This window comes from Rhinatrema bivittatum, chromosome 11 (assembly GCF_901001135.1).
Source record: "Rhinatrema bivittatum chromosome 11, aRhiBiv1.1, whole genome shotgun sequence".
NCBI classification, from domain to species: Eukaryota; Metazoa; Chordata; class Amphibia; order Gymnophiona; family Rhinatrematidae; genus Rhinatrema; species Rhinatrema bivittatum.
In genome coordinates, this window is record NC_042625.1 from 65,499,096 (window position 1) to 65,526,197 (window position 27,102).

The 27,102-nt window shown below is 42.8% G+C and overlaps 1 protein-coding gene across 3 annotated transcripts in view; it reads right to left on the reverse strand.

Moving 5' to 3' along the window:
* Window positions 1-3,799: 3,799 nt before the first annotated feature.
* Window positions 3,800-27,102, reverse strand: part of LOC115100827 (cytochrome P450 2F3-like) — a 39,281-nt gene continuing 15,978 nt past the window's right edge. For all 3 annotated transcript variants that reach the window (XM_029619777.1, XM_029619776.1, XM_029619775.1), the window contains 4 exons: window positions 23,373-23,514; window positions 16,839-17,026; window positions 13,126-13,267; window positions 3,800-6,487 (listed from right to left, as the gene is read on the reverse strand). In XM_029619777.1, the coding sequence (XP_029475637.1) occupies window positions 6,306-6,487; window positions 13,126-13,267; window positions 16,839-17,026; window positions 23,373-23,514 (654 nt within the window). In that variant the 3' untranslated portion in view covers window positions 3,800-6,305. The remainder of the gene's footprint in view (window positions 6,488-13,125; window positions 13,268-16,838; window positions 17,027-23,372; window positions 23,515-27,102) is intronic.

The following is a 27,102-nucleotide window of genomic DNA, read 5'->3' on the forward strand; positions in this document are numbered from 1 at the left end:
ACTGTGAAGCCCATTGGGACAAAATCTTAAAATTATAACATCTAAACAGAGAACAGAATAGAACTGAGCTCTGAGCATGCCCAATCCCAAAAGAGGGGAATAGCCGCCCATCTGAGAAGAGAATGAAAATGCAAAACACCCCAAGTGCGAAAAAATAGGGAAATAATCATTAACAGGCAAAACCCTCATGACATTCGCCAACAGCTTATAACGGAAAAATTTTGAAGGAGGAAACTGATTCCGAGTGTTTTCTAAGCCTTATCTGTACCATAATCACTGCACAATAGCCAGTTCACAAACTACAAGTGCAATTTCTTTAAACAATCACGTGAGGGAGTCCTTAGTCCTGAGAAAAGCATGCCTGAGTGTATAGCAAGGTTCCCAACCTCCAAAAGCTTTGCAGACCCCTCCCCATGCTTCTTTCATTTTTATCTTCAGTTATGGGTCATATTTCTGTACTAAAAAAAAGTTATATGTACCCCAGACTCATTTATAATATATAAAACATGAAATAATGCTTACTGATATAAATAGAATACATATAATTTCAAAGCACAACAGTAAATGTGCAAGAATGTACTCTCATTCAGTAACTTATGTAGTGTAACTACAGGTAGCCACATGGATGCATTTGTATGGATCTAGAGCAACTGCAGGGAATGGGCTGTTGGAGGAAGAGAGACAGCCCAAATTCAGGCAGGGAAAGCAAACTGGAAAGTTACCTCCCTGGAAGGTATTCAAGTTGGGTATAGACACTTGATCTGATAGGTCCGAGCTGAGGGGTGTAGGGTATGTCCCCGTAACCCCTCACTATTGGACCAGGCTTCTGGCCTGGTCTGTCTTAAAAGTTATAGAAACAGGTAGCTCTGTGGGTGAGTACCCATGATCCTGATGTCAGTGCAATGAAAAATAGTAGAAGGCATTCTTAAAAACTAAATCACTGGGACACAGTCAACATGGATTTACCCATGGGAAGTCTTGCCTAACGGATCTGCTTCATTTTTTTGAAGGGGTTAATAAACATGTGGATAAAGGTGAACCGGTAGATGTAGTGTATTTGGATTTTCAGAAGGCGTTTGACAAAGTCCCTCATGAGAGGCTTCTTCGAAAACTAAAAAGTCATGGGATAGGAGGCGATGTCCTTTCGTGGATTACAAACTGGTTAAAAGACAGGAAACAGAGAGTAGGATTAAATGGTCAATTTTCTCAGTGGAAAAGGGTAAACAGTGGAGTGCCTCAGGGATCTGTACTTGGACCGGTGCTTTTCAATATATACATAAATGATCTGGAAAGGAATACGACGAGTGAGGTTATCAAATTTGTGGATTAATCAAAATTATTCAGAGTAGTTAAATCACAAGCAGACTGTGATACATTACAGGATGACCCTGGAAGATTGGGCATCCAAATGGCAGATGAAATTTAATGTGGTCAAGTACAAGGTGTTGCATATAGGGAAAAATAACCCTTGCTGTAGTTACACGGTTAGGTTCCATATTAGGAGCTACCACCCAGGAAAAAGATCTAGGCATCATAGTGGATAATACTTTAAAATCGTCGGCTCAGTGTGCTGTGGCAGTCAAAAAAGCAAATAGAATGTTAGGAATTATTAGGAAGGGAATGGTTAATAAAACGGAAAATGTCATAATGCCTCTGTATCGCTCCATGGTGAGACCACAACTTGAATACTGTGTACAATTCTGGTCGCCACATCTAAAAAAAAAAAATATATAGTCGCGATGGAGAAGGTACAGAGAAGGGCAACCAAAATGATAAAGGGGATGGAACAGCTCCCCTATGAGGAAAGGCTGAAGAAGTTAGGGCTGTTCAGCTTGGAGAAGAGACAGCTGAGGGGGGATATGATAGAGGTCTTTAAGATCATGAGAGGTCTTGAACAAGTAGATGTGACTCGGTTATTTACACTTTCGAATAATAGAAGGACTAGGGGGCATTCCATGAAGTTAGCAAGTAGCACATCTAAGACTAATCGGAGAAACTTCTTTTTCACTCAATGCACAATAAAGCTCTGGAATTTGTTGCCAGAGGATGTGGTTAGTGCAGTTAGCGTAGCTGGGTTCAAAAAAGGTTTGGATAAGTTCTTGGAGGAGAAGTCCATTAATGGCTATTAATCAATTAGGGAATAGCCACTGCTATTAATTGCATCAGTAGCATGGGATCTTCTTAGTTTTGGGGTACTTGCCAGGTTCTTGTGGCCAGGTTTTGGCCTCTGTTGGAAACAGGATGCTGGGCTCGATGGACCCTTGGTCTGACCCAGCATGGCATTTTCTTATGTTCTTAAGGTGAGCAGTTGATATACTGTATATGGATTTTTTAGAAGGTATTTGACCAAGTCCCTCATTTATTTATTTATTTATTTAAAATTTTTATATACCGACATTCATCCAGGATATCATATCGGTTCACACTGTAACGCAAAAACAAACGCACGGCATGGCGCTTTAAATTGAACAGTAAAAACATGATAACAAGGCATTAACGAGAGGGGGAACAATAACATGGGAAGTTTTGCAATAAAATTATAAACAAAGTTTGCAATTATATACATATGTACAAAAGAAAGAAAACTATGAGGTTAATTTTAATCAGGCTAGGAGATAAGATGGGGAAGAGAAGGGAGGAGAGCGAGGAAAGAGGGGGAGCAGAGAGAAAGAATGAGAGACTCCTCTGAAAATTACAAAGTCATAGGATAGAAGGGAGCGGTTTGTTGTGTATTAGTAACTGGTTAAAAGGCCATAAATAGAGGGTAAGAGTAAAAGGTCAGTTTTCTATATGGAGAAAAGTCATTTATTTAATTGCCAGGTTCTTGTAGCTTGGTTTGGCCTCTGTTGGAAACAGGAATTTCTAAGTGGTTTACAGAGACATAATCAAAACCAACAAGTACACCACTGGCTTAAATATTATATTATTGTTCAAAAATATGATAAAATAACATCACATACAATAGACAAACCTTATTTACTTTACTATCAAAGAGCTTGTGCACATAAACAGCTCACTGAGGTTACCTTCTACTTAGTAGAGGACCACAGGAATTAGTACTGGGACATGTGGTTTAACATTTTCATAAATGATCTGGAAAAGGAAATCACGAGTGAGGTGATCAAAGCTGCAGATGACACAAAAGTATTACAATTTATTAAAACAGCAATGGATTGTGAGGACAGAGTGAGACTGGGCAATGGAAGGGCAGATGAAATTTAATGTGATAAAAGTGCACATAGGGAAACATAATCCCAACTACAGTTATATGATGCTGGGTTCTGTATTGGGAGTCACTATCCAGGCAAAGGACCTCGGTGTTCTTGTGGACAATACATTGAAATCTTCAGCTCTGTGTGTGGCACATTCAAAAAAGCAAACAGAATGTTAGGAATATCTAAAAAGAATGGAGAATAAGATGAAAAATATACTTCTTCTATGTTGAGCTATGGCACAACCACACCTTGAGTACTGTGTGCAGTTCTGGTGGCCCCATCTCAAGAAAGACATAGTGGAACCAGAAAAGGTGCACAGAGGGTGACAAAATAGATAGAGTGGAAGATCGCTCCTATGAATGGAGGCTATGCAGGCTAGGGCTCTTCAGCTTGGAAAAGAGACGGCTGAGAGAAGATGTGATGGAAGATTATAAAATCATGAGTGGGCTGAAATGGATAAATAACAGATGGTTATTTACCCTTTCAAACAGTAAAATAAGGGGACATTCCATGAAGCTAACCAGGAGATTAAAAACAAAATCATAGAAAGCATTTTTTCACTCTGCACACTATCAAGCTGTGGAATCTGTTGCCAGAGGACGTGATCAAGGCAACTAACATGGTGGAGTTTAAAGGAGGTTTGGACAAATTCCTAGAGGAAAAATCCATAACACATTATTAACCAGGAAGCTATTGCTATCCTTGGGAATGAGTAGCAGGAATTAGCTCTACTTTATAGGATCTGCTAGGAACTTGCAGCCTAGATTGGCCACTATAGGAGACAGGACAATGGACCTTGGTCTGACCCAACATGGCAACTTGTGTTCTTACAGGTAAAAACCTATTCAGCTGGGTAGAATGCCAGTTTAAAAACTGTTCTGCTTTTAAGCAGCTTAAAGTAAGCACTCGTACTTTTAACCTACGTAGAGGAGAGGATCCCATGAACGTGTTTTGATTGAGGTTGGAAAATAATGCACTTGGGCGGGAATTTTCTAAAGGATTTACATGCTTAAATCTGGTTTTACACATATAAATGCATTTTATGCATGTAACTGGGCTTTTGAAAAATTGCTACAATATATGCCATTCAATTGTCAAAAGGTTTTACATGCATATGGGAGGATAACTTTAAAATATGGGCAGGTGCAAATCTACTCCAGTGTTTTATAGTCTGCACATTTATGATCTATGCAGGACATAAAACATTTATGAGCTATGCAGGACATAAAACACATGTATATGTCGTCTGGAACAGGCACGGGCATGTAAAAAAATGCACAAATACATGCCTACATTTATCTGGATAAGTACCAGCACTTATCCAGTTACATTCTGATTTATAAGTGTGTTTTATCTGATTTATATTCCACTTTTTGGTATTTCAAAACAGATTACACGCAGGTACTGCGGGTATTTCCCTGTCCCCAGAGGGCTCACATTCTAAGTATGCACCTGAGGCAACAGAGGATAAGGAGCAGCAGTGGGATTCCCTGGTTTGTAGCCCTCTGCTCTAACCACTAGGCTACTCCTTAGCTGGATATCTAGTATTTTAATACTTATCCGACTAAATAATGGCTTTTCTACTACTTAGCCGGATAAATCTGAACTTACCTGGATAAACCGTGCACACTCGCGGATTTTGGCGTCTAACTTTAAAAATATACACCTAGAGATTTTACCTGCATGTAGTGGGGAGGGGGGTAAGTTGGCTTTTATGCAGGCACCTTGGGAGATTTTCTAACATGCCCGTAGCAATGAAGTTACCAGTTTTACCAATTAGTCTATGAGTTTGCCCAATCCATCTGCAGGTCATCAAGACCTTCCTGGCTCTTCAGCCTGAACACCCCACCCAGTTAGAATTTCACTTAAGACTTTTGCTGGGAAATATGGATTTATTTTGTTTTGGTTATACTGCTTTGTACAATGGTCCTAGAGACAGCTGTACATGCATAATCTCTCGACAACAGAAGGCTTGTGTATATAGTGGGGTGAGGGAGTGATTGGTGTCCAGCGGTGAAACAGAGAAAATCTGTTATTTGCTGTGACTTATCTGCTCGTTGCTCATCATGCTTCAGAGGTCTAGGTATGTCAAGTGTTTGTGTTATTTTGCCTTAAACAGTTCTAAACAAGATGTTTACGATCGCTTACTCTAAATATAGAGGAGTAAATATACGGGAGTAAGCTGCCACATTTACATGTGTAAATTGCTTATAAAATAGCAACTTGCTCTCGTAAATGTTGGCTCCATCTCAGAATGCCTGGCCCTTTTTTTTACATGCATAAATTTACTTGTAGACTGATACTTGCGTGTGTATTTTGAGTTTTATAAAATATCAAATATGCAAGCATATGCTGTTTTACACGTGCATCTGCTGATGTTTGTGCGTACGACTTTTGAAAAATCATCTTTAAGCTACGTTAGTATGTCACCTTTATACATGTAACGTCTTTGAAAATTACCTCTTAGGTTGTAATCTACACACGCTTATATTCCATATACAATTTTATCTGCACAAAACAGCAGGCATATGTTCGTTGGGCACTTTGGACTCAGGGCAACAAAGGGAAAAAGAACAAGGAAGCTTTCCCTTTGAAAATTAGGGACAAGGTTTGAGATTACCAAAAACATAAGGACTTTGCACCTTGGCTGGCTGTCTACATTATGGGGCAAATTTCACAAGCAATAATAATGGAGGATATCTACCATAAATAGGGATCAGATACAATCATGTTAAGCATGCAGCGATTTGAATCAAAAACCCAGTGAGATAAAGCCCAAGATGGGCTACCAGATGGGCTGCGTAACTACTGCAAATCAGCATCTTTTATGTCCTACCAGTCTGTGGTACTGTCACACATCACTGGCCATACCTATTACCGTAATTTCCTTTATATCATGTAAGACACATTGGCAGCACATAACACCATGAGTTTAAGGCACCACTCATAGTACCTATTAACTTTTATTATATACCACAACATGTATCATTGGCAGTACCATCATCACAGAGACATCACTCAGTGCTTATCAGGGGGCTCTCCTAAACCCGCTCTGAAGAGACCTTAGCACTGGGCGCGCTCTACTTTCCATTAGTGAGGAATGAGGCAGAGCTGATACTGACGGGGTAACTTGCTCAAGCCGCTGTACTCTGGAGTGATATCTATCTCCTCCCTTGCACCAGAAGGCTTCAGGGTAAAGTTCTGCAGAATGCTGGTGAGGAAGAGGAAGAGCTCCATGCGCGCCAGGCCCTCACCAATACACATCCGTTTCCCTGCAACACACAAAGAGCGCAGCTTATGAGAGAGGTCGTCTTGCAGAGCTGCCTATGGGGCACAACATCTCACGTCACAAGTTACAAAACATCTAGTATTGTCTCACATAAAGCATAGAGGATAGAACATCTTGCAGAATGGCTCATATACTGACCTACCTTTAGGATACAATATCCTGCACGGACTGTTGCACCTGATACCTATGGGCCAGAATGTTCTCCCACCGATTTTTTTTTTTTTTTAAATGGAGCATGAGCAGAACAGAATGTTTTGCAGGCCACCCAAAGGAAAGAACACTGCCTGTTTTGCATGATGCAGCTATCATTAGGCATCCCTTGCAAATAGTCTACAATGGGATAACTGCTCTGGAACATAAAATGTCTCAGAAATCCAAAGCACAGCTGGAATGGGAACCTTTCCCCTCTTACTACTCACAGAGCTTCTTCTGGATAAACTAGTTTATTAACCCACAGCTCCAAAGGCAAAGATAGTTTAATGGGATACAGCCAACATGGATTTGCCAAAAGAAGTACTGCCTCACCAATCTAATTTTTTTGTTTTGAAGGAGTTAATAAATATTTGGCTAATGGTGAGCTGATGGATTTAGTATATTTTCAGAATTTATTTGGCAAAATTCCTCATAAGAGAGTCCTCAGGATGTTAAATAGTCATGGGATAGGAGTCAATGTCCTATTGTGGACTACAAACTAGTTAAGAGATAAGAAACAGAACAGGAGGAAGGTAAATAGGGGCGTGCCCCAGGGATCTATACTGGGACCAATACTTTAACATATTTATAAATGATCTGAAAGGGAATAAGGGCCTGATTTTCAAAATCATTTCCATGCTTAAAACTAAGTTTTATATATGCAAATACATTTTACTCATGTAAGTGGGCTTCTGAATATTGCTACAATATATGCCATTGAATTGTCAATAGGTTTTAGCCGCGTTAAGTGCACTTAACGCGGGTAAATGGCTTTTGAAAATTGCTACGATTGCATGTTACATTTACATGTGTAACTCCTTTGAAAATTCACCTGCAAGGTGATCAAATTTGTCGAGAAAATTATTCCAAGTTATTAAATCCCAAGCGGATTGTGAGAAATTGCAGGAGGGCCTTGCGAGACTGGGCATCCAAATGACAGATGAAATTTAATGTGGACAAGTGAAAGGAATGCACAAAATGTAATTGCAGTTTGGATTATTTCTCCCTAGGTTAAGTTCCACATTAATAGTCGCCACCCAGGAAAGGTATCTAGGTGTAAGCGTAGACTATACATTGACATCCGGTAGGAAAAAAAAAAGCAATGTTGGGAATTATTAGGAAAGGAATGGAGAATAGTATTGAGAATATCATGCTACCTTTGTATCACTCCATGCTGTGATTGCACCTAAAGTACTGTGTGCAATTTTGGGCACCGCCTCTCAAATTAAAAAAAAAAAAGATATAGCGAAACTAGAAAAGCTACAGAGAAGGCGACCAAAATGAAAAAGGGGATGGAACATCTCCCCTATGAGAAAATGCTAAAGAGGTTAGGGCTCTTTAGTTAGCAGAAGAGACAGCTGAGGGGAGATAAAATAGAGGTCTATAAAATCATATGTGGAGTGAATGGGTAGACATGAACTTGGTGTTTATTCTTTCAAAAAATAAGTACACTAGGGGGCACTCCATGAAATTACTAAGTAGTACATTTAAAACAAATTTAGAAAATATTTTTTAACTCAATACACCATGAAGTTCTGGAATTTATTGTTGGAGGATGTGGTATTGTAGCTAGATTTAAAGAGATTTGGACAAGTTCATAAACTATTATTAGCTAGGTAGACTTTGGGGGAAAACCACTGCTTATCCATGGGCATAAGCAGAAGAGAATATCTACTATTTGGGATCCTGCCAGGTACTTGTGACTTGGATTGGCCACTTTTGGAAACAGGATACTGGACTTGATGGATCCTTTGGTCTGACCCAGTATAAAGGTTCTTACAAGAATAAAAATATAGTTTCAGCACCAAACTCCGGTGTGCAAAGGGTTATGTTACATGGTGGCCAGAAATATTGCAGCAACAGATGGGTAAAGGTTGAGGGTTTTCTAACTTGCAAAAGTATATTCCTCTTCATCCAGTCAGTCCAGTCCAGAAAAATGGGTAATGCCCACAATTCAGAAAATAAAGACAGAACAGACAGCTGGCTAAGGTCACCCCTTATACGCATCCGTGCTGACCTTGCTAGTATTCTTGGTCTCCAGAAGTTGGAAGGCAAGCATCCTGTGCTGTGAGTTAAGGCCTGGTTAGGCCAGGGCGAACAGGAAAATTTCTAGTGGACAGCTCCTGAGTTGAAATCGAGCAGTGTTACTGGTTTGGCAGCTTCTGCTGTGAAAGCTTAAGGCTGGTCCCTGTCAGTGCTCAACTGAGTACTGACTCTCCACACCTTTGCCTCTTAAAAAAAAAAAGGGGAATGCTATGACGCAACAAATAGGCACTGCAGCTTATCTCTACAATAAAGCTTGGGAGCAGCTCCTGGAGGGGTTTCAGGAGGGTCTGTAAATTGTGCTGCATTTGCACAGATCTTGCGGAGCTCTGGTGCAAGCAATTTGGCAAGGCTGCTTAAATAGATGGGGGTCAGTGCCCCAGTGGTCATTTTAGGATAGCATGGACAGGAGGCTCTATCAGAGCTCCCTCTGCTGTCTTGCAGTTCTCGAAGCCAACAGGGTAGTGGCTCTCTCTTGGGAAGCCTCCGCCTTGGTACAGGCTGCCATGTACAAGGAGTTTAAGTTCATATAATAAGCCTTTCTATGGGGCAGGAGTTCAGTCCATGAGCCACCTTGGGTAGTTTGTTTCCCTAAGGTGGGCACCCTGGTGCATTCAGTCATCAAATGGACCACTATCCCTGAGGAGAGCGTCGTGGCTTGCTGGATGCACATAAGTTTGAGTCAGCCCTCAAACAAACGTTTTTAGGTGGCTAGTATGGTGATTCAGATAGTACTTTGTTGCTAATTTGTGGTCAGATAAGTTTTGTGTTTTGGCCCAGTGTCTTCAGGAAGACATATTGGAGTTCAAGTGCCACAGTTCCGATGACTCCGATCTAAAGCTGAGAGCAGCGAATCCGACTGATGCCTCCTTTGATTCGGTACAAGCAGCAGTGAAGATGTATGGCTTTTATAACAGTGGTCAGGAGATTATTGTGTTTGCATACTTGGTCTGCAAGCTATTTCCAAATCTGATCTGATGAAGCTTCCTTTTAAAGGAGGTCTGCTGTTTGGTGAAGATCTTGAAAAATGGCCTAGTATGGGAGGACTCTAAGGCCCAAGGCTCCCAGAGGATAGGCCAAGAAATGTGCTGTGTTCCTCCCAGGCTGACCATAGGTTTAGGAGATTCAGGTCTGGAGGGTCCCTCTGGTACTCAGAGGTCTCGGTCTTTTGGGAAACTTCAGCTCTTTCACACTTCTAAAGAAGAAGGTAAGGATGGCTCCTCAGGATCTGGGGACCTCCTGTAATTCCCAGAGTTAGGTCCATATTACAGTAGATCAATGGGTTTGGAGAAGATCAAAGAAGGGTATGTCTTGGAATTTTATTGGCAGATGTCAACTGTTTTTATGCTTTTCCCTTGTCATTCAGGTACAAGGGAAGTGGATGGTAGCAACCTTAGAATGGATGTTCGATTTGTGAGCAGTAGGTCGGGGTCATTATTCCCATTTCTTTCCTGATTCCAAAAGGAGTTTTTAATTGTCCCATCCTGCATCTGAAGGTCAGCAAATTCATGTAGGTATCCCATTTCAGGATGGAGACACTGAAGTCGGCCATAAAGGCAGGGGAAAGGCCTAAAGGAAAATTGGTTCTTACCTGCTAATTTGATGTAGGCAAGGCTATAAGACAAAGTGAAGGGAGAGAAAATCCCTCAGAATGACTACAGAAAATAATAATATGACAGGATCAGGACCCCAGGTTCTGCTGACCTCCTCTGATGGCATCAGAGTAAATACTGAAGGATCGCAGGTGGCACAGCAAGTAAGAGGGGGTGCCTTTTCAGTTTTTGCTCCGACTCCATCTGCTGGAAGGGAGAGACAACCCAGCGGTCTGGACTGATTCTGGTACGTTCAGGGAACATACTTGGATCTTAGAGGCTTACTTGCATATTCATATTCAGGGATGGCATCAAAATTCCTTGTTTTTTGATTGTTCTGGGATATCTTCCAGTTTCAGGCTCAGCCCTTAGGTTTAGCTGCAGCTCCACAGACCTTCTGAAAGGTGATGGTAGGCCTGGCTGAGGATGGCTAGAAAGTCACATTATTCGGATTATGTGCTCCTGCTTTTCACAAGCCTCCCAGAACATCGGGGCTGAATCTAATGAAAATACTAAGGATTATGGTGATGTTTCTAGATATAAGTTGAATTTTACAAATCAGAAGTTTTCCCCATAGGTACCTGCCACATTAATATGATTTGATTTATATTCTGCTTTTCAGGCACTTCATATTTAGGAACTGTATTTCCCTATCCCCAGAGGGCTTACAATCTAGCAGGCCGATGCAATATGGGCGCAAAAAAAACCGGGTGCTCAACGCCGAGCACCCGCTTTCCTAATGCTTGCCCAGCCACCTCTCCTGGGTGTGCAATCTAATATTTATAGAAACATAGAAATGACGGCAGAAGAAGACCAAACGGCCCATCCAGTCTGCTCAGCAAGCTTTTGCACTTTTTTTTTTCTCTCATACTTATCTGTTACTCTTGGCTCTTAGTAACCTTTTTTATTCTATTTCCCTTCCACCCCCCACCATTAATGTAGAGAGCAGTGTTGGAACTGCATCTAAGTGAAATAGCTTAATTAGTTAGGGGTATTAACCACCACAATAAGCAAGCAACACCCATGCTTATCTGTTTATCCAGACTATGTAATTCAGTCCTTGTTGGTTGTTGCCGGAATATAGATCCACATTTCTTCATTCCCCCCTGCTGATGAAGCAGAGTGCTATGCTGGCTTTGCATTGAAAGTGAAGTATCAGACTTTCTCCCCTGCCATTGAAACAGAGAGCTATGCTTTATATGCACTGAAAGTGAAGTATCAGGCTTATTTGGTTTGGGGTAGTAACTGCCGTAACAAGCAAGCTACTCCCCGCTTTTTTGTGAATGCAAATCCTTTTTTCCTCATTGCCGCTGAAGCTTAGAGCAATGTTGGAGTCACATTAACCATGTGTATGTTTATTGAATAAGGGTATTATCACCAGATAGTAGCCGTCGTTCCCTTGAGCCACCCAGTCTTCATTCACATCCTCTAGACTTTATGGATCCACAGTGTTTATCCCACGCCCCTTTGAAGTCCTTTACAGTTTTGGTCTTCACCACTTCCTCTGGAAGGTCATTCCAGGCATCCACCACCCTCTCCGTGAAGAAATACTTCCTGACATTGGTTCTGAGTCTTCCTCCCTGGAGTTTTAAATCATGACCCCTGGTTCTGTTGATTTTTTTTCCAACGGAAAAGGTTTGTTGTTATCTTTGGATCATTAAAACCTTTCAAGTATCTGAAAGTCTGTATCACATCACCTCTGTTCCTCCTTTCCTCCAGGGTGTACATATTCAGATTCTTCAATCTCTCCTCATAAGTCATTCGATGAAGACCCTCCATCTTTTTGGTCGCCCTTCTCTGGACCACCTCCATCCTGTCTCTGTCTCTTCGGAGATACGGTCTCCAGAAATGAGACCGTATTTAAATGAGGGGTTGTGCTAAAAAGGAGGCACTAGGGAAAATTGTGTGTCTCCAGCGCCTCCTTGGCATCGGGTGCCCAGGAGCGGTGGCTGTCAGTGCGGGTTAGGAAAACGGACGCTGGCACAATATACATGTACAGGATACACAGCCTGGACCATGTGTCTTGTGCGTGTTTATTGGGCAGAATTTTTTTTTTCCTAAGACTTGTTTTCCTGGATCTGGATCACAGAAAGCAGGATTTTTTTTTGTTTTTTTTCCAATAAGCTCTCATGTGTGGCAGACCTTTACGCCTGCATTGCAATGGGTGCACTGGCCACACGGGAAATCTTTTGAATTGTGGGATTAGCATGATGGGAAATGGCCCACAGATTCTGAGGCCAACTGTGGGAAAAGGGAGACTTCAAAACCTTTAGTGCCCTGAGATCCGAATTTGGGATTCAGAAAGACCCTGAGCTTCACTATGAGAGGCCATAAGCCACCCTGCAGACACTTCAGCCAAATGGATGTCACAGCCTTCTTCCCACTGAAAAAGATGTTTCTACAAAAGGATGTTCCGCAGAAAGCATAAATTTATGAACTTATCGTGCACAGTCAAATAGATCTTGAACCGCTGCTCCTGTATATGGCTAAACGGGATAGTGACCTGGGGATGCAGCTGGATGAGAACGTGTGGAAGTTATGGAAAGCAGTGTATAAGATCTCAATATGTAGCTGTGGATCTGAGTTATTGTTAAATTGACACACAGCATGTACAGATGTCCTACCTTTTACTTCAGGTTTTTTCTAACCCAGCATGGCAGTTTTTATATAAAGATCTCAGTACCCCATCGCTGACACTGGCTGTAGGGTTATATTACTATCAATGGTGCCTGGCAATATAGTTATTATAGTGCTCAGAGTGTAGACAGCTCCTGGGTGGGCACAGACTACAAACCTGCAGAGAAAGGCATAAATGCATCATTCTTCTTGAAGGCACCATTCACACCCAGGAAGTGAGCAGGATCAAACATCTCAGGTGCCTCGAACTGCTCCGGGTCATAATGTACAGAATGCAGAATGGGTAAGACAGTGGTTCCCTGCCAACAGCAAGTGAGAGGTAAGCAGAAAACAAACCAGTCAGGCCGGGACACAGCGAGAAGTTAGTACATTACCCCTTGTATACATAGCCTTGGGCTATCATGCTTTACATACTTCTTAAACTCAGTCCTTGTGGCCCCCACATAGCATGCCCAGAATAAATATTCATGAGATATCTGCATACATATAATCATAGAATATGACAGCAGTTAAGAACCGCAACTAAGCCCCATCTAGTCTGCCTAATTTAATTCCTGTTGCATTGCCATTGGCTCCCAGTTAGTCTGTGTGTTCCCTTTCATAACTAAGGCTCCTTAATGTTTATTCCCAGGCCTTCCTGAACTGTCAAATTCCTTGTTTCCACCATCTCCACTGGGAGGGTGTTCCATGCACCCACCACCCTTTCTGTAAAGAAATATTTCTTTAAGTTACTCCTAAGCAGGTCCCCTTTGAGCCTCATATTTATTTTAAAAGTTCCCATTCCTCTAAGAAAAGGTTTGCTTCCTAAGCATTTATGTCTTTGAGAAATTTGAATGCCTCTGTTAGGTATAAGGGCCATGGAAACTGGATACGCAAATCCCTCCCTAGACTTTGAGAGTTTATTTTATTTATTAATAAAATAACTAAAATTGGAGAAATGACTTACCTGATAATTACATTTTCTTTAGTGTAGCCAGATGGACTCAGGTCCCAGTGGGTTGTGCTCCCCTGCCAGCAGATGGAGATGGAGTTAGGTTTCAAAGATGACGTCACCCCTGCAGTGACCTCAGTCATTCAGTGTTCTCTTCAAAAGCCACTGTGGACATACTATTGAAACAAAACAAGAGGCTTTCTGTAGGGAAATCAGAATGGGATTCTTCCTTGGTTCTATCAGAGTCTGCCCCTGGAACTCCCAGCATTTTCAGGGTCTGGGAAACCAGGGCCAGCAATTCTTCTCTATGGAAAAACCATAACATGGTCCAATACGGTTCTAAACCAGGGGGAATTGGCCCATCTTCCAAGGAATCTGTATCCTCCTCTTCATCTGTGCCATCCAGGTCCCTGCCAGGGTTAACCTTGGTGAGTAGAGAAGCCTCAAAGTCTGCCGATAGGACTGGGAGAGGGAGGGCTTACCTGCTGAGGTGCCGTCCGGACAGGGGCAAGTGAGGTAGCAGACTGTGCCTATACGAAGGCTTGAAGGCCCTGGAAAAATTCCACCCAAGAGAAGGCAGCCAGGTCCATGTCTAGCCCAGGGGGTACTGGGGTAGGTGCCGCTGAGTTTCCCTCTCCCATGGATGACCCAGTCCTAGGGGTACTCAGATCCAGGGTACTTCTAGTTAAGGCTGTGGTTAACCCATCTTCTGAATGGGAGAAGCTAGGCTTAGCAAAGTCTGGGGAGGCAAACTCTCCCTGAGGTTCCTCACAGTGCTGACATAAGTTGGAATCCAGGTCAGACTGTGAAGGCCTAATATGACAGGCAGCGCAGAGAGAAAGGCGTTTCTGTTTCTTGGCTGCCGGAACCATTGGCAGCGATAACTGTGTGTTCTGTCAACTCGTGCTTAAAGTTTTATGTGCACAGATTTCAGGCACCTAGGCAGGACACGATTAGGTGCATGCACAGCCCATGCGCCCGGCTTTATCTATATCTTGTGTTTAGTAGGTTGTGTGCATATGTACGCACGTGATATTATGCACCCAGTGCGTGCACAGAGCCAGTGCACTGCGTGTACCGATGTTCTATGGAGGGCAATATAGGACGCACAAAGACGCATGCAAGATGGCACCGCTACAGCCAACCACGCAGTGTGCCGACCAAAGCCGAAAGCAGGGTCTAGCACAATAGAGGGACCGCTCAATGCACTTGGAAGCCTGCTTTCCCTTACCCCAATGGGATCGGGAACAATGTTGGTACAGCGCGCTGAGCAAGAAGCCCGGAGGAAGTCTTACCGAAACCCCTTCAAATATCTCTGAAGCAGGAGGTAAATCTATTCTCTTTTTTTTTTTTTTTTTTTTTTTTTAAACGTACGTGGGCTCAGTGTTTACCAGCTGAGTACAGAGAGTCTCCGGCTGCAGGGGGAGAGTGCTTTGGTTGTCACCGCCGTGCTCAGCTTCCTGCACCCGCTGCCTTTCAGCTGCTTAAGCAGCAAAGTCCACACCAGGAACCGGCTACCGGACCAAGGCACAGTGCCAAGGGATCTCGGAAATCGCCTCAGGAATTGTCAACTGGGGGAGGGACCTTTAGGTATCACCGAAGGAGAGCAGGGCTCAATTTTTTCTCCAATTTAAATGTAGAGTTTCTCCTTTCAAAAAGTACAGCAACCCTTATAGGGAGTGGTACATCCACCATCTGCTGGAGACGGAGAAATATTGAAGGGCTGAGGTCACTGCAGGGGTATTTATCTAGGGTGACATCAGCTTTGAAATCTGACTATCTCCATCTGCTGGCAGGGGAGCATAACCCCATTTGTCTTGAATCCATCTGACTACACGCTAGGAAAGAATTAAAAATAAATAGAAACACCTGGGAATGGTCTTTATTCCCTGCAGTATTCAATAGTCAGACAGAAATGCTTGGGAATGTGTTTTATTTCCTTATGTAGTATTACACAGGGGAGGCTGGAACTCCCACTGAAGTGCCTGCTGCATTCCATGGAAGCTGAATCTCAATACTGCATTACCTCACAGATGATGAATCTGCCATCAAGGTTGCATAACCTAGGGGAGAAAGCAGTGCTCATCGATGCTATCCTATTCTGAGGACCAAGATAATAAAGGGGATGGAATAATTCCCCTATGAAGAAAGGCTAAAGAGGTCAGGAATCTTCAGCTTGGAAGAGGTGGCTGAGGGGAGATATGATAGAATGATGAGTGGAATGGAACGAGTAAATGTTATAATCAGTTGTTTACTCTTTAAAAAAAGTACAAAGATCAGGGGACACACAATGAAGTTACTGGATTATACATTTAAAACTAATAAGAGAAAATATTTTTTTTTTACTCAACATAATAAAGTTCTGGAATTCACTGCCAGAGGATATGGTGAAATATATTAGTGTATCTGCATTTAAAAAAGGTTTGGACAAGTTCCTGGAGGAAGTATCCATTAACAATTAAAGGAGAGTTGCAGAAATCCACTGTTTATTCTTGAGACAAGCAGCTTAGAATCTATCTACCCCTTGGGATCTTGCCAGGTACTTGTGACCTGGCTTGGCCACTGTTGGAAACAGGATGCTGGGCTTGATGGACCCTTGCTCTGACCTAATATGGCAAGCCCTATGTTCTTATCTGATAATATATCTCCCATTGGTGCTGTATTACCTCAGAGAGGGTGTGTAACCCCTTTCAATGATGCTGTATCCAAGAGGGTATATCCTCCATTGGTGAAACATTACCCTGGGGACGGTGTAACCTTGGTCAGTTACCTTCGCAGGAGGAGTAGGAAAGAACATACTGGGCTAATACTCCTTTTGGTGCCTCATTTCCCTAGGGAATGTGTACCTTTCGTTGATGCTGTATTGCAATGAAGTGAGTATAAACTTCAATGATGCTATATTACCTGGTGAGCGGGAAATCTCCATTGATTTTCTGTACCTTTGGAATTGTGTATCCCCTGAAAATGGTGTCTTCGGTCACAGCATGGGGGACCCCCAGAGGCAAGAGATCAATGAAACGCTGGATCTCATGTATCACAGCCTCTGTGTAAGGCATCTTGCTCCTGTCCTCCATACATGGGACCCGGTTCCTGCCAATCACGTGCTCGATCTCCTCATGGATTCTCCCTGTCACAAGAGAGGAAAGGAAAAACTTGACAGAGCTTCCCAAACCTGTCCTGGTGACCCACAGCCAATTGGATTTTAAGGATATCAACAATGAATATAGTAGAAATCAAAGTATGAAAAATTTCTTATGCGTATTTATAGTAAATATATGGGAAAACCCTGCGGGCTATGGGGTCACCATTACAGGTTTGTGAAGCACTGGCTTTGAAGACTGTGACCTATGCAATGCATACTCAATCCCTTCTGATCCCATGTTCATCAGAGGCTTACTTAATAACTTCATTTAACATTGTAATACATTCAAAACAAATCTGAGAAAATTCTCATATATTCAACACACAATTAAGCTTTAGAATTCATTGCCGGAGATCTCGTTCTGTCAATTAGCACAGCTGGATTTAAAAACGGTTGGACAAGTTCCTAACTGTTAACCAAGTAGACTTAGGGAATAGCCACCACTTATCAATGCACGATAGTAGCATGGGATCTATTTACTGTTTTGGTCCATTCCAGGTACTTGTGACCTGGAATGGACCTTCGGTCTAATCCAGTATGGCAATTCTTATGTTATGTTCTAATGTCTTTCTTTGGCTCTATCAGTATGTGTGTGCGTACATGTATAGATGTCTGGCTAGGTGTCTCTCTGTGTATGCATTGTATCTGTGTATCATCTTTAAGATTCAGTTCTTTAGTCATATCAGCCTATATCCTTGAGAAGAGCCAGATTTAAAATGTTGGTTCCCATGGGCAGCACCATGGGGGGAGGCACCCTGTATTTGATCTAAGAGCTTGGACAGCAGCAATTTCACCAACAGAGATTGCAAAGCAGGGGAGAGCTATTTGGCTACAGTGCCACAATTGTGCCTCTTTGAAGTGGCAGTAATACCTTGTAGAAAATTATTTAAGGAGTTATTTAGTTAATGTGAAGAATTGTGTAATGAGATAAAAATTAGTGGAACAAAGAAAATCACTAATTTAGCTAGAGTAATTGCTTGACAGAAGGCCTATAAGTTCTGAGAATATATATGCCATTTTTCTTAGCTTACTTGTAACCAAAAAAAAGTCATGAGATTAGATATATTAATGAGCAGTTACTCATGAAGCTAACTGTGCAGATATCAGGGACAACAGGACATTAGTAACCTGACCACACCTACTGTTACTGGTATGCTCAGCACAGATAGTGGGGCCTCAACAAATGACAAGAATATATGGGAGTAGCCCAGAGAAGAAACCGGGACATAGGTCAGAAGAATTAACATAAAAAGACCAACCAACTTCACATAAACTTGTAATCAGACAGAGAAAGAAGAGATCTGAAGAATAGCTTGTTGGATATTAAAGTGCCTAATGAACTGTTCCTGATTTCCCAGTGATGTGTTTCCGGTTTTCCAAGCTATATAAGATTTACACTGGAAACTGTGAGGGGAAGTATCTTTATATATAATCTTAATGCTTTCATTTACTTAGAATTCTAAGAATAAGCAAACATCTATACTTATAAATAAGCGTGTTGTGTATTCTCTGACAAAATAACCAACATTCAGTTTACAGACTATACACATAGCCTTAAAATAAATGGGAGAAGGCACCTCTTAGGCCTGGATATTTGGTGCCTTCAAAATATGGTGCCTTAGGCAGTTGCCTATTCCTAAATCAGGGCCTGTACTTGAGTCATATGTACTTAACATGTGTGTCTTTAGGAGATAATGAGGTCAATTTTCAAAAGGGTTTAGGTACCTAACTTTGGGGGTCTGGCTCATAAATTGGTTCATCTGAAAATGTACTGGGGCTGAGTTTCTAAATTTAGGATCCTGGTTTCATTAGGCTCCTAATTTTAATAACCTAAAAACTGGGTTCTGTTATGTTTTGTCCGGATCGAGAGAAGGGGCACTTGGCTATTGGAGCTGTAGTAGTCACTCCATAGATTCCAGACCAATGTACCATCTGCTTTGAAAAAACATTACGAATACAGCTGCATATAGCAGACTGGTATTTCTTTAACAACTCTTTATTGACATACGTATGGGAAATCAGTAAGGCACTGATTTCAAACTGACCTGGCATATGCAAGCTTTACACTTTCTTACAAAGGTAAACTACAGAGTTAAAGCACTTTTGATTAAAGATAAAAGGGTGAAGATGTCTACATTTCTAACCCTCTAGGAAAGACAATGCATGCAAATTCTCTCATGCATATTCATTGTGGATATCCTGAAAACCCAACTGGCTGGTAGGCCCCCAGGACAGGGTTGGGGACCACTGTTCTAGACCAGGGGTGAGCAGAGCTGCAACACCCATTTCATCCATGCAAATTGGTTGGGCCCCTACACATCTGCTTATCTCTCTTAGAGTATATTCTGGATTCCTGGTCTCACTCTTGAACTAATTGCAAGGTTGCTTATTCAGAAAACACTCCACTGCAACCTTCAGTTTGGGACTCCCCACATGTTATGGCTAATTCAGCCCTCCTTATTGATGGAGGAGAAAGCAAGTTTGTTTACCATAAACCTTGTTCTCTGCATATAACAGGATGAATTAGCCAGGCTAAATACCCTCCCGCCTCCCTAGACATGTATTTACTTAGCTAGAATAAGCTCTAAAATAGACTGAGGGGGCTCACAAGCTAACTCCCACACTGGAATTCCCACATATGCTCAGCAGAGCAAAAGCTCTTCCAGCTGATAGAGAGAGGTCTGTTCGGTGCTGCTGGATGTCACCCACGTCTTGGCTAATTCATCCTATCATCTACAAGAATACAGTTGATAGTAAGCAAACTTGCTTTCCCAATTTTATTTCTCATGAGATACCATCCTGGGCTTGAAACAGGAAATCAATATCAACGGTGAGCAAAGCTAATGAGGAAGCTGTACCAGTGAAGCCATCATGTTCTATATGCTCTCGAAAGCAATAATGGGGGGGGGGGGTTAACCAATGGAAACTCTCACCTTCAGCCCAGTAACAGCAGTAGAAACTTCCAGAGGACCACAAACAAACAAACAATCTCCTTTAACAAAAGCCTAGAACTTCCTTCAGCCTTCGCACTGCAACCAAGAGAACCAGCTTCCAACACTTCTGCTCTCATTGCAGACCCTACTCTCCCTCCACCTCATTGATTCTTGCGCGATTCAGAATTCAGATGCTCTCAGATGATGTGGCTTGAATTCTGGATGCAAGGATAGGCTCTTGACCGAACTGCCATTATTTACACTGAAGAAACTGGCACCACTTAGCCATCGAAGCTCAATGAAAATCACCAGCAAGCTGGCTGCCCCACCACCAGATTTCAATGTCACCAAAGGTACAGCTTGGACATGCTCTGGGATGAATGTTATGAAGCCGAGTTTTGGAGGAACAGAGGGCTTTCCCCTCGACAGACCCCTTACACTTCACCAATAAAGTTGAAAGGAAATGTCGAATCAATAGAGTTTAAGATGGATAATCTCAGGAGCTCATTCACATAGATCTACTCAGTAGCCACCATCTCAGATCCTTTCTTCTGGGTACTTCCTAATGACCCAGATTGTCTACTGTCGGAGAGACTGGATGCTGGATTTAATGGACTTTTGGTCCAACCCAGCATAACATCTTATGAGCCCAGTACTGATCTTCAGCTATGGGGACTGTAGCAAAATTAGTCAATTTATACTGGATATTCAGGAATATGATCCCTGGATATTTTAATGTTAGCATATTTTTACGTATCGGGAATGCTAGGAGAGCGATCCCAACTTGAGGGGGAATGTGTGCCCTTGGGCCTCAGCACGACTCCAGACGAATCCAAGACCACACCAAGGGTTGGTGAGGCGTGTCCCAGCGTGGGCAAAGACAAAGTCTGACCCTCTGCCAGACCTGCATGCTTCTGGAAGACCAACAACATTATGTTGGTTATTGAACAGTCCTCCGATCATGCCCAGCCCTTTCGGACCTGCCACTAGGTATCAGCAAGAAGCAGCAGGCCAGACTGAGGATGAGGGCAGATGGAGGCCTTGTGCCACAGAAGAATCAAGACGAGGACGAGAAGACTCTGGAAGTGGATGAGGATCTTGGAAGACTCGATGAGACAAGGAACTTGGAAGACTCTTGGACGAGACAAGAAGATGGGAAGGTTCGGACATTGGCACGGTCTCTCAGGGCGCCCTACACAGTCCACCCGCGGGACTGGTCGCGGACCACCCTGTCCCACTGCGCGCCCTACACAACCTGAAGAGGCTGGTCACGGACCATATGGAGAGCGGGACAAGCACAGGAAGGGAATCCAGCTGAGACAAAACTCCAATGACGAGGCAAGGTGTCATCTGGAGAACCACAGGAGCTGGAGGGTCCGGAGGACTCAGAATGAGTGAAGGAGGAGCGGAACCTCGGAACATCAGGAAGCCTGGACTAGGAACCTCAGGACATGAAGACATGGAACATCAGAAAGCAACGAAGACTCAGGAAGCAAGACGAGACATGGAGCTCCAACAAAGACCTGATGGAGCGCTGGAAGACAAGACTTCCAGAAGCAAGTAACTCCAATGCAAGGCAGGAGTGTTGGAGAAGCCCTTTTATAGGGCTGAACCAGGAAACAGTCATCAGGTGGGCCCTTTAAATCGTGTGAAGAGACACGGTCCCCGCCTTAGGAACCGGAAGCAGGAAGTTGTGCAGGACTGAGGCCAGAAGCCATGCTGCTGCTAACGCCGAAGAGCAGGATGGGGCCGAGGAACAGGACCAGCGTTGTCGGCAGCTCTCAAGCCGCAGAGGGCAGACTGAGGAGTGGCTCCAGCCGCAAGGAAGACCAGGGACTATGGCCTCCAGGCAAAGAGAAGGTAGGAGGCTGCCCATGAGGGCAGAATCACAACACCTATACAAACTGTCAGTGCATGCTACCGGTCTCTTTGAAAGCTGCCGCAGAGCTGACTTTTCTGTGAGAGCACAGTCTGTTTGCCCCAAAACACTCTCTAACAAACTTAGAGAAGTGGGAATTAGCTTTGAACAGGAGGTCTCTCTCTCAGAGGTGAGGCAGGATGCCCATGTATCATTAGTTTTGTTTTTGTTAAATACAGTTTGCCATCATACATTTATCTAACCATTTCAGCCAAAGCCTTGGCCTACTAGTAATGAACTCCTGACTTCAGCCTCTTAAGGCATTTAAACAGGCAGCCCCCAAACTCCAAATATGATTAATTTATAATTGTAAGTTGATGTGATTATTATTATACTATACTGAACTTGTAAGTTTGATTTAAATTTAATTTTAACCCACATTGAGTCCTTCATATCAAATGTTCATAAATGAAGCTTTCAATTTCAGGCTAATCTGGCTCTAGTATTACAGCCCTTGGCCCTTGTACTCAGAGCTGCTCACTCTAGATTTTTAGATTAACAACCAGTATAGCCCTCTCTAGGGCCTCCTCGTACCCTGCCATCCAGGACCTGCTTATTCCCCAGCCTCCTCCCTCCTCTGCTCTCCTAGGCTAGCAATTTGGGCTTTGCATTTTGCCAAAAGTCTCAGATTGGTTCCAGATGTCCACTTAACACTGAGTGCTGTGCTGGAACTGCCCCTTTTCTTCTCTGTGGCTAAGACCATCAGACTCCATCCCCCAGAATTCCAATGAAACACTGTTTCAAAACACATAACTATTTTTCCAGATATTTCAAGTCCCTTTTCATTTTTTTTCCAGCCCCATTATCTATGTTCAACCACAAACAGACATTTTCCTCTTGAGTCCTTTGAAATGTCATTAATAAAAATAATGAAACACACAAAATCGTAGCATTAAGCCCTGGGTATTCCCACTGGTCACTTTACCTTCACCAGAATAGACTATTTACTACCATTCTGAGTTGTTCAACCTGTTTCTTGCCAATTGAGAACTTTGTCCTCTTTGCTCACTACGTGAAACACCATCAAAAGTCTTACCGAAGTGCAGAGAGGCAACATCCGATGCTCCCTCCTGCCACACTACTTTTGCTACCTCATGGGGATGGCAATTTTCAAAACCATTTACACAGGCAATGAATGAATTACCAGGGAAACTCGCTATCTGAAAATCACCTTCCCCCAATATGGCTGGGGGCAAGGAATTACATGCATAGATTACATTTTATTTATTTATTGCCAAATTTTATATTCTGATCACCAAGTACCAGACTGATTCTACCCACATTCATTTCCGTGGAAAATGTAACCATACAAAGAGATGCAAATGTCTGTGCACCCACAACACGTTTCAAAATGAAAGTATGCATCTACTGCCTCTTTGAAAAGTGGCGCAATGTCCACTAGTAAAAAGTACCTATAGACTTTGTCTCAATGCAGACAGGCTGAAAATTGTCCCCTGAAGAGCTCAATCAAGCGCCCCACCTTCTATCTCGGGGTACTTTAACAGCAGCAACAATCCATATCGCAGGGTAGTGCTGGTGGTTTCAGTTCCGGCAAAGAATATATCAAGGGAAGAGACGAGAAGATTCTCAGCATCAAAGCTGGATGTTTGGTTTCCCTTCTCCTAAACACAAAATAGAAGAAAGAGATATTACTAATGTAAACTTAATAGGTTTATGCCACCTTGTGGCAGATTGTTATATTTCACCTTATGTTGCTTGCTGGGTAATACAAATCAACATAGCACCTGTTGACTAGCAGCTTTCAGCTGTGTTTTTCTACATATGAAACATGGTGTCCGAAGTATCTGAACCTGCACTGCTTCCCTATATCCGAAGTAAAGAGTTTGCGGGAGGCAACGGGCTCAGGAACCGTGAGCAGAAGAGGCAAGGCTTGCAGTGATATTGATTGGTTTAGGATTGCTTATGCTCTCCTATGGATACTGAAGCATAAAAGTTTCTACATCATGGTAGCTGAAGGTTAGTGGTGACTTGATAGCAACTGGGAAATTTTTAAGAACAGAATTTGAAGACTTTCTATGCACATCTTAAATGGGAATTCAGCCAAAATGCAGGCAACTACATTGAGGAGCATCACATGCACCAAATGGCACTATTATAAGCACAAATTTCAGCCTTTCAAAGGAACAGAGAAAGAATACAAAAGACATGTTTGATGCATTAGAAGCCTATCTCAGGCCAGCAAGAATAGTAGTATATGAAAGATATGTATTTAGCTGCTGCAAAGAAGGGGAAAGTAAATCCATTGGCAACTTTATCACATTTGAGAAAGTAATGGCATGTGAATATGGCCACTGAATGATGAACAGATTGGGATAAACTAATCCTTGGCAGAGCTAATGAGTTCACACATTGCCATCTTCTGAGAAACAAGACCTAAATCTGAATACAACTATTGAAATGTGGCACACTCTAGACAGAGCTTACTGACCTGCAAATGAGAACTATGAAACAGAACTGGCAGGCTTACAGTATTAATGCAACAGATATGCATCAACAAATCAAAGATGGCTACTGCAATAAGTGACAACCAAATAATCCACCTGAAATCAAATCTGCAGCATAAAGGTATTGTGGCAATGTACCTAATAGGGGAGGTTGTATAATGAGGCAGGGTGAGGCAGCCACTTCAGGTGGCAGAATTTTGAGGCAGCAAAAAAATGCCCCTCTCAGAATGCTGCTGTGGCGTCCAACTCACACTGCCTGCACCTACCCTAGGGTTACCAACTGTCTGGAACTCCTGCTGAAAAATTGGAAATTGTCCGGATTTTCAAGATCTGCTCTGTCTGCAAACTGCAGCGAGCATGTGAGCAGGGGTAGGCCAATCAGGTAATCGCCTGGGCGGCCAGCCAATAGGGCGTTAGTTGCCTCCCCTCCAGATCTGATGGCAAAAGAAGGAGCAGGATACGGAGCTGCCTGGAGTCCAACCTGCCAGCGGCTGAAGATTTCATGAGCTCACAGGGCCGCTGGCGGAGGCCAAACTGCCGGCGGCTGAAGATAGCAAGAGGGTGCAAAGCTCCTCTACAGGAGCTCCCCACCCAAGGCTGGACACATCCATGGTGAGGACATGAGAGGCTAGCAGGCAATGAGATCAGAGGGTCCATTGGTGTCTCCTCATGTGGAGACGTGCCAAGGGAGAGACATGTACAGTGAATACCGTAAGGTTGAACATCCTCAACATGTCTCATGTTGCTATCTGCAGACTCATCCGAATCCTTTCCACTGCTAATATCAAGGCGATAGCCCTCTGTTGTGGAAGGAAGGTTCTTTCCCCGATTCATTCCAATAAACTCCAATTGAATATGATGGGCTCAAGTGGGAGTTGGGATAGTTGATAATGAAGCCTAATAACTCCAATACCCAGATGGTCTTGCGTATTGATTCGGTGGCACCTGCCTGCACTCTTGGCCAGCCAATCATCCAAATAAGGATACATATGCATTCCCAGCTTGCGCAGGGGTGCCTCCAACACGGAAAGGCATTTGGTGAAGACACATGGGGCTGATGTATGCCAAAAGGGCAGTATGCAGTACTGGAGGTGATGTTTCCCACAACAAATGTAAGATGTTTTCTGTGATGGAGAATCTCTCAAATATGGGTGTAAGCATCCTTGAGATCTAGGCAGCATAGACAGTCCTGTTTTTGAAGACAAGAGATTAAGTTGTCCATGGAAACCATCTTGACTTTTTCTTTTTTCAGAAATTTGTTCAAGGACCTTAGGTCTAGGATGGGATGGCGGTGTCATATTTTCTTTGAAATCTGGGAATATTTGGAGTAAAATCCCTGCTTTTCCCTGGTGAAATGGGCTCAACTGCTCTGGTTTCTTTGAGGGAGGAGAGCTCCTTTTGAAGCAGTTCCTAAAGCGAGTGACCCAACTGGGTCTGAAGGCTGTTTGGGTAGGAGACCAAATAGATTCAATTTGTATCCTCTTATGATGCTGAGGCCCTACATGTTGAAGTTATACTATGCTAATGATTTACATGGGCCAAGCAATCCCACCTGCTCAAATACATTCCCAAGCACGAAGAGTAAAGGATCTGTGGAGAACAATATTAATGGGAACCATGAGCAAGAGGAACACCCGTTGAAAGGCTGGGACCAGGCTGGAAGAGAACAACCCTCTGATGACATAAAGAGATCAGTAGCTGCATACACAGAAAAGCCCTATCTATACTCACAAGTGGTTGACAAAGCCCCTAAGAAATGTAATATGTATGGCATTTTACAATAAAAAACTGTGCATATTTATTTAATTCTTTTTTTATACAGACATTCATGACAAGTCATATCACATCGGTTTACATCAAACATGGGTAAAGTACATCAAAGAGGGGGTAATAACTTGGCCAGTAACATGGGTAAAGCCCTGGTGAGACAATCTTGAGCAGAACAACCTAGAATGGGAAATAGCAAGTGAATAACGAGGGTAAAAACGAGAACGAGATTCATAGGAACAAAGGATAAAAAAAATAAAACATATCTTATGTATCAAAAGCTGTGGTATCAAGAGGTTAGGGTGTAAGGGAAATTGGGTTGGGAAGAGTAGGGTGGGGGAAGGGGTACACAGCAAGGAACAATGGAGACATGGAGGGATAAACTTAAGAGGGGTAGACTGGAGGGTTGAGGGGAGAGGAGTTGACAGGAGGAACCTAGGGCACAGGGATGGTAGAAAACAAAGTATTAAAGGCCAAGCATCAATGCATCATATACTGAACAAATCAAAAGGGAGATGTTACTGATGTTAATATAGATTGTTGCCACCTTGTGGCTGATTGTTATATTTCACTATTTTCTACTTCTTGTCTCTATTACTTTAATTTTGTTTGTTTGCTGGGTAATACAATACAACATGGCACCCATTCACTAGCAGCTTTCAGCTGGCTATTTCTACATATGAAACAAGAGAGATGCAGGATGGAGACCCCCTAGATGATATCATCCACCACCATACAGTCCATATTTCAACACTCGCTTCTTTACTATCTACCCTGGCTTCAGCACTTCAGGGTATCATAAGCTTACAGTCAGCTCATGGGATTCTCACACGAAGAATAGGAAAGAATGGTGGATGCATGGAATGCTCCTGGTGGAGGTGGTGTTAAACAGTTAACAGAATTCAAAAAAGCCTGGGGCATGCAGAGAGTCCCTAATAATAAAAAGAAGATGGGAGAACCAAAGATTGGCTGGGGTCT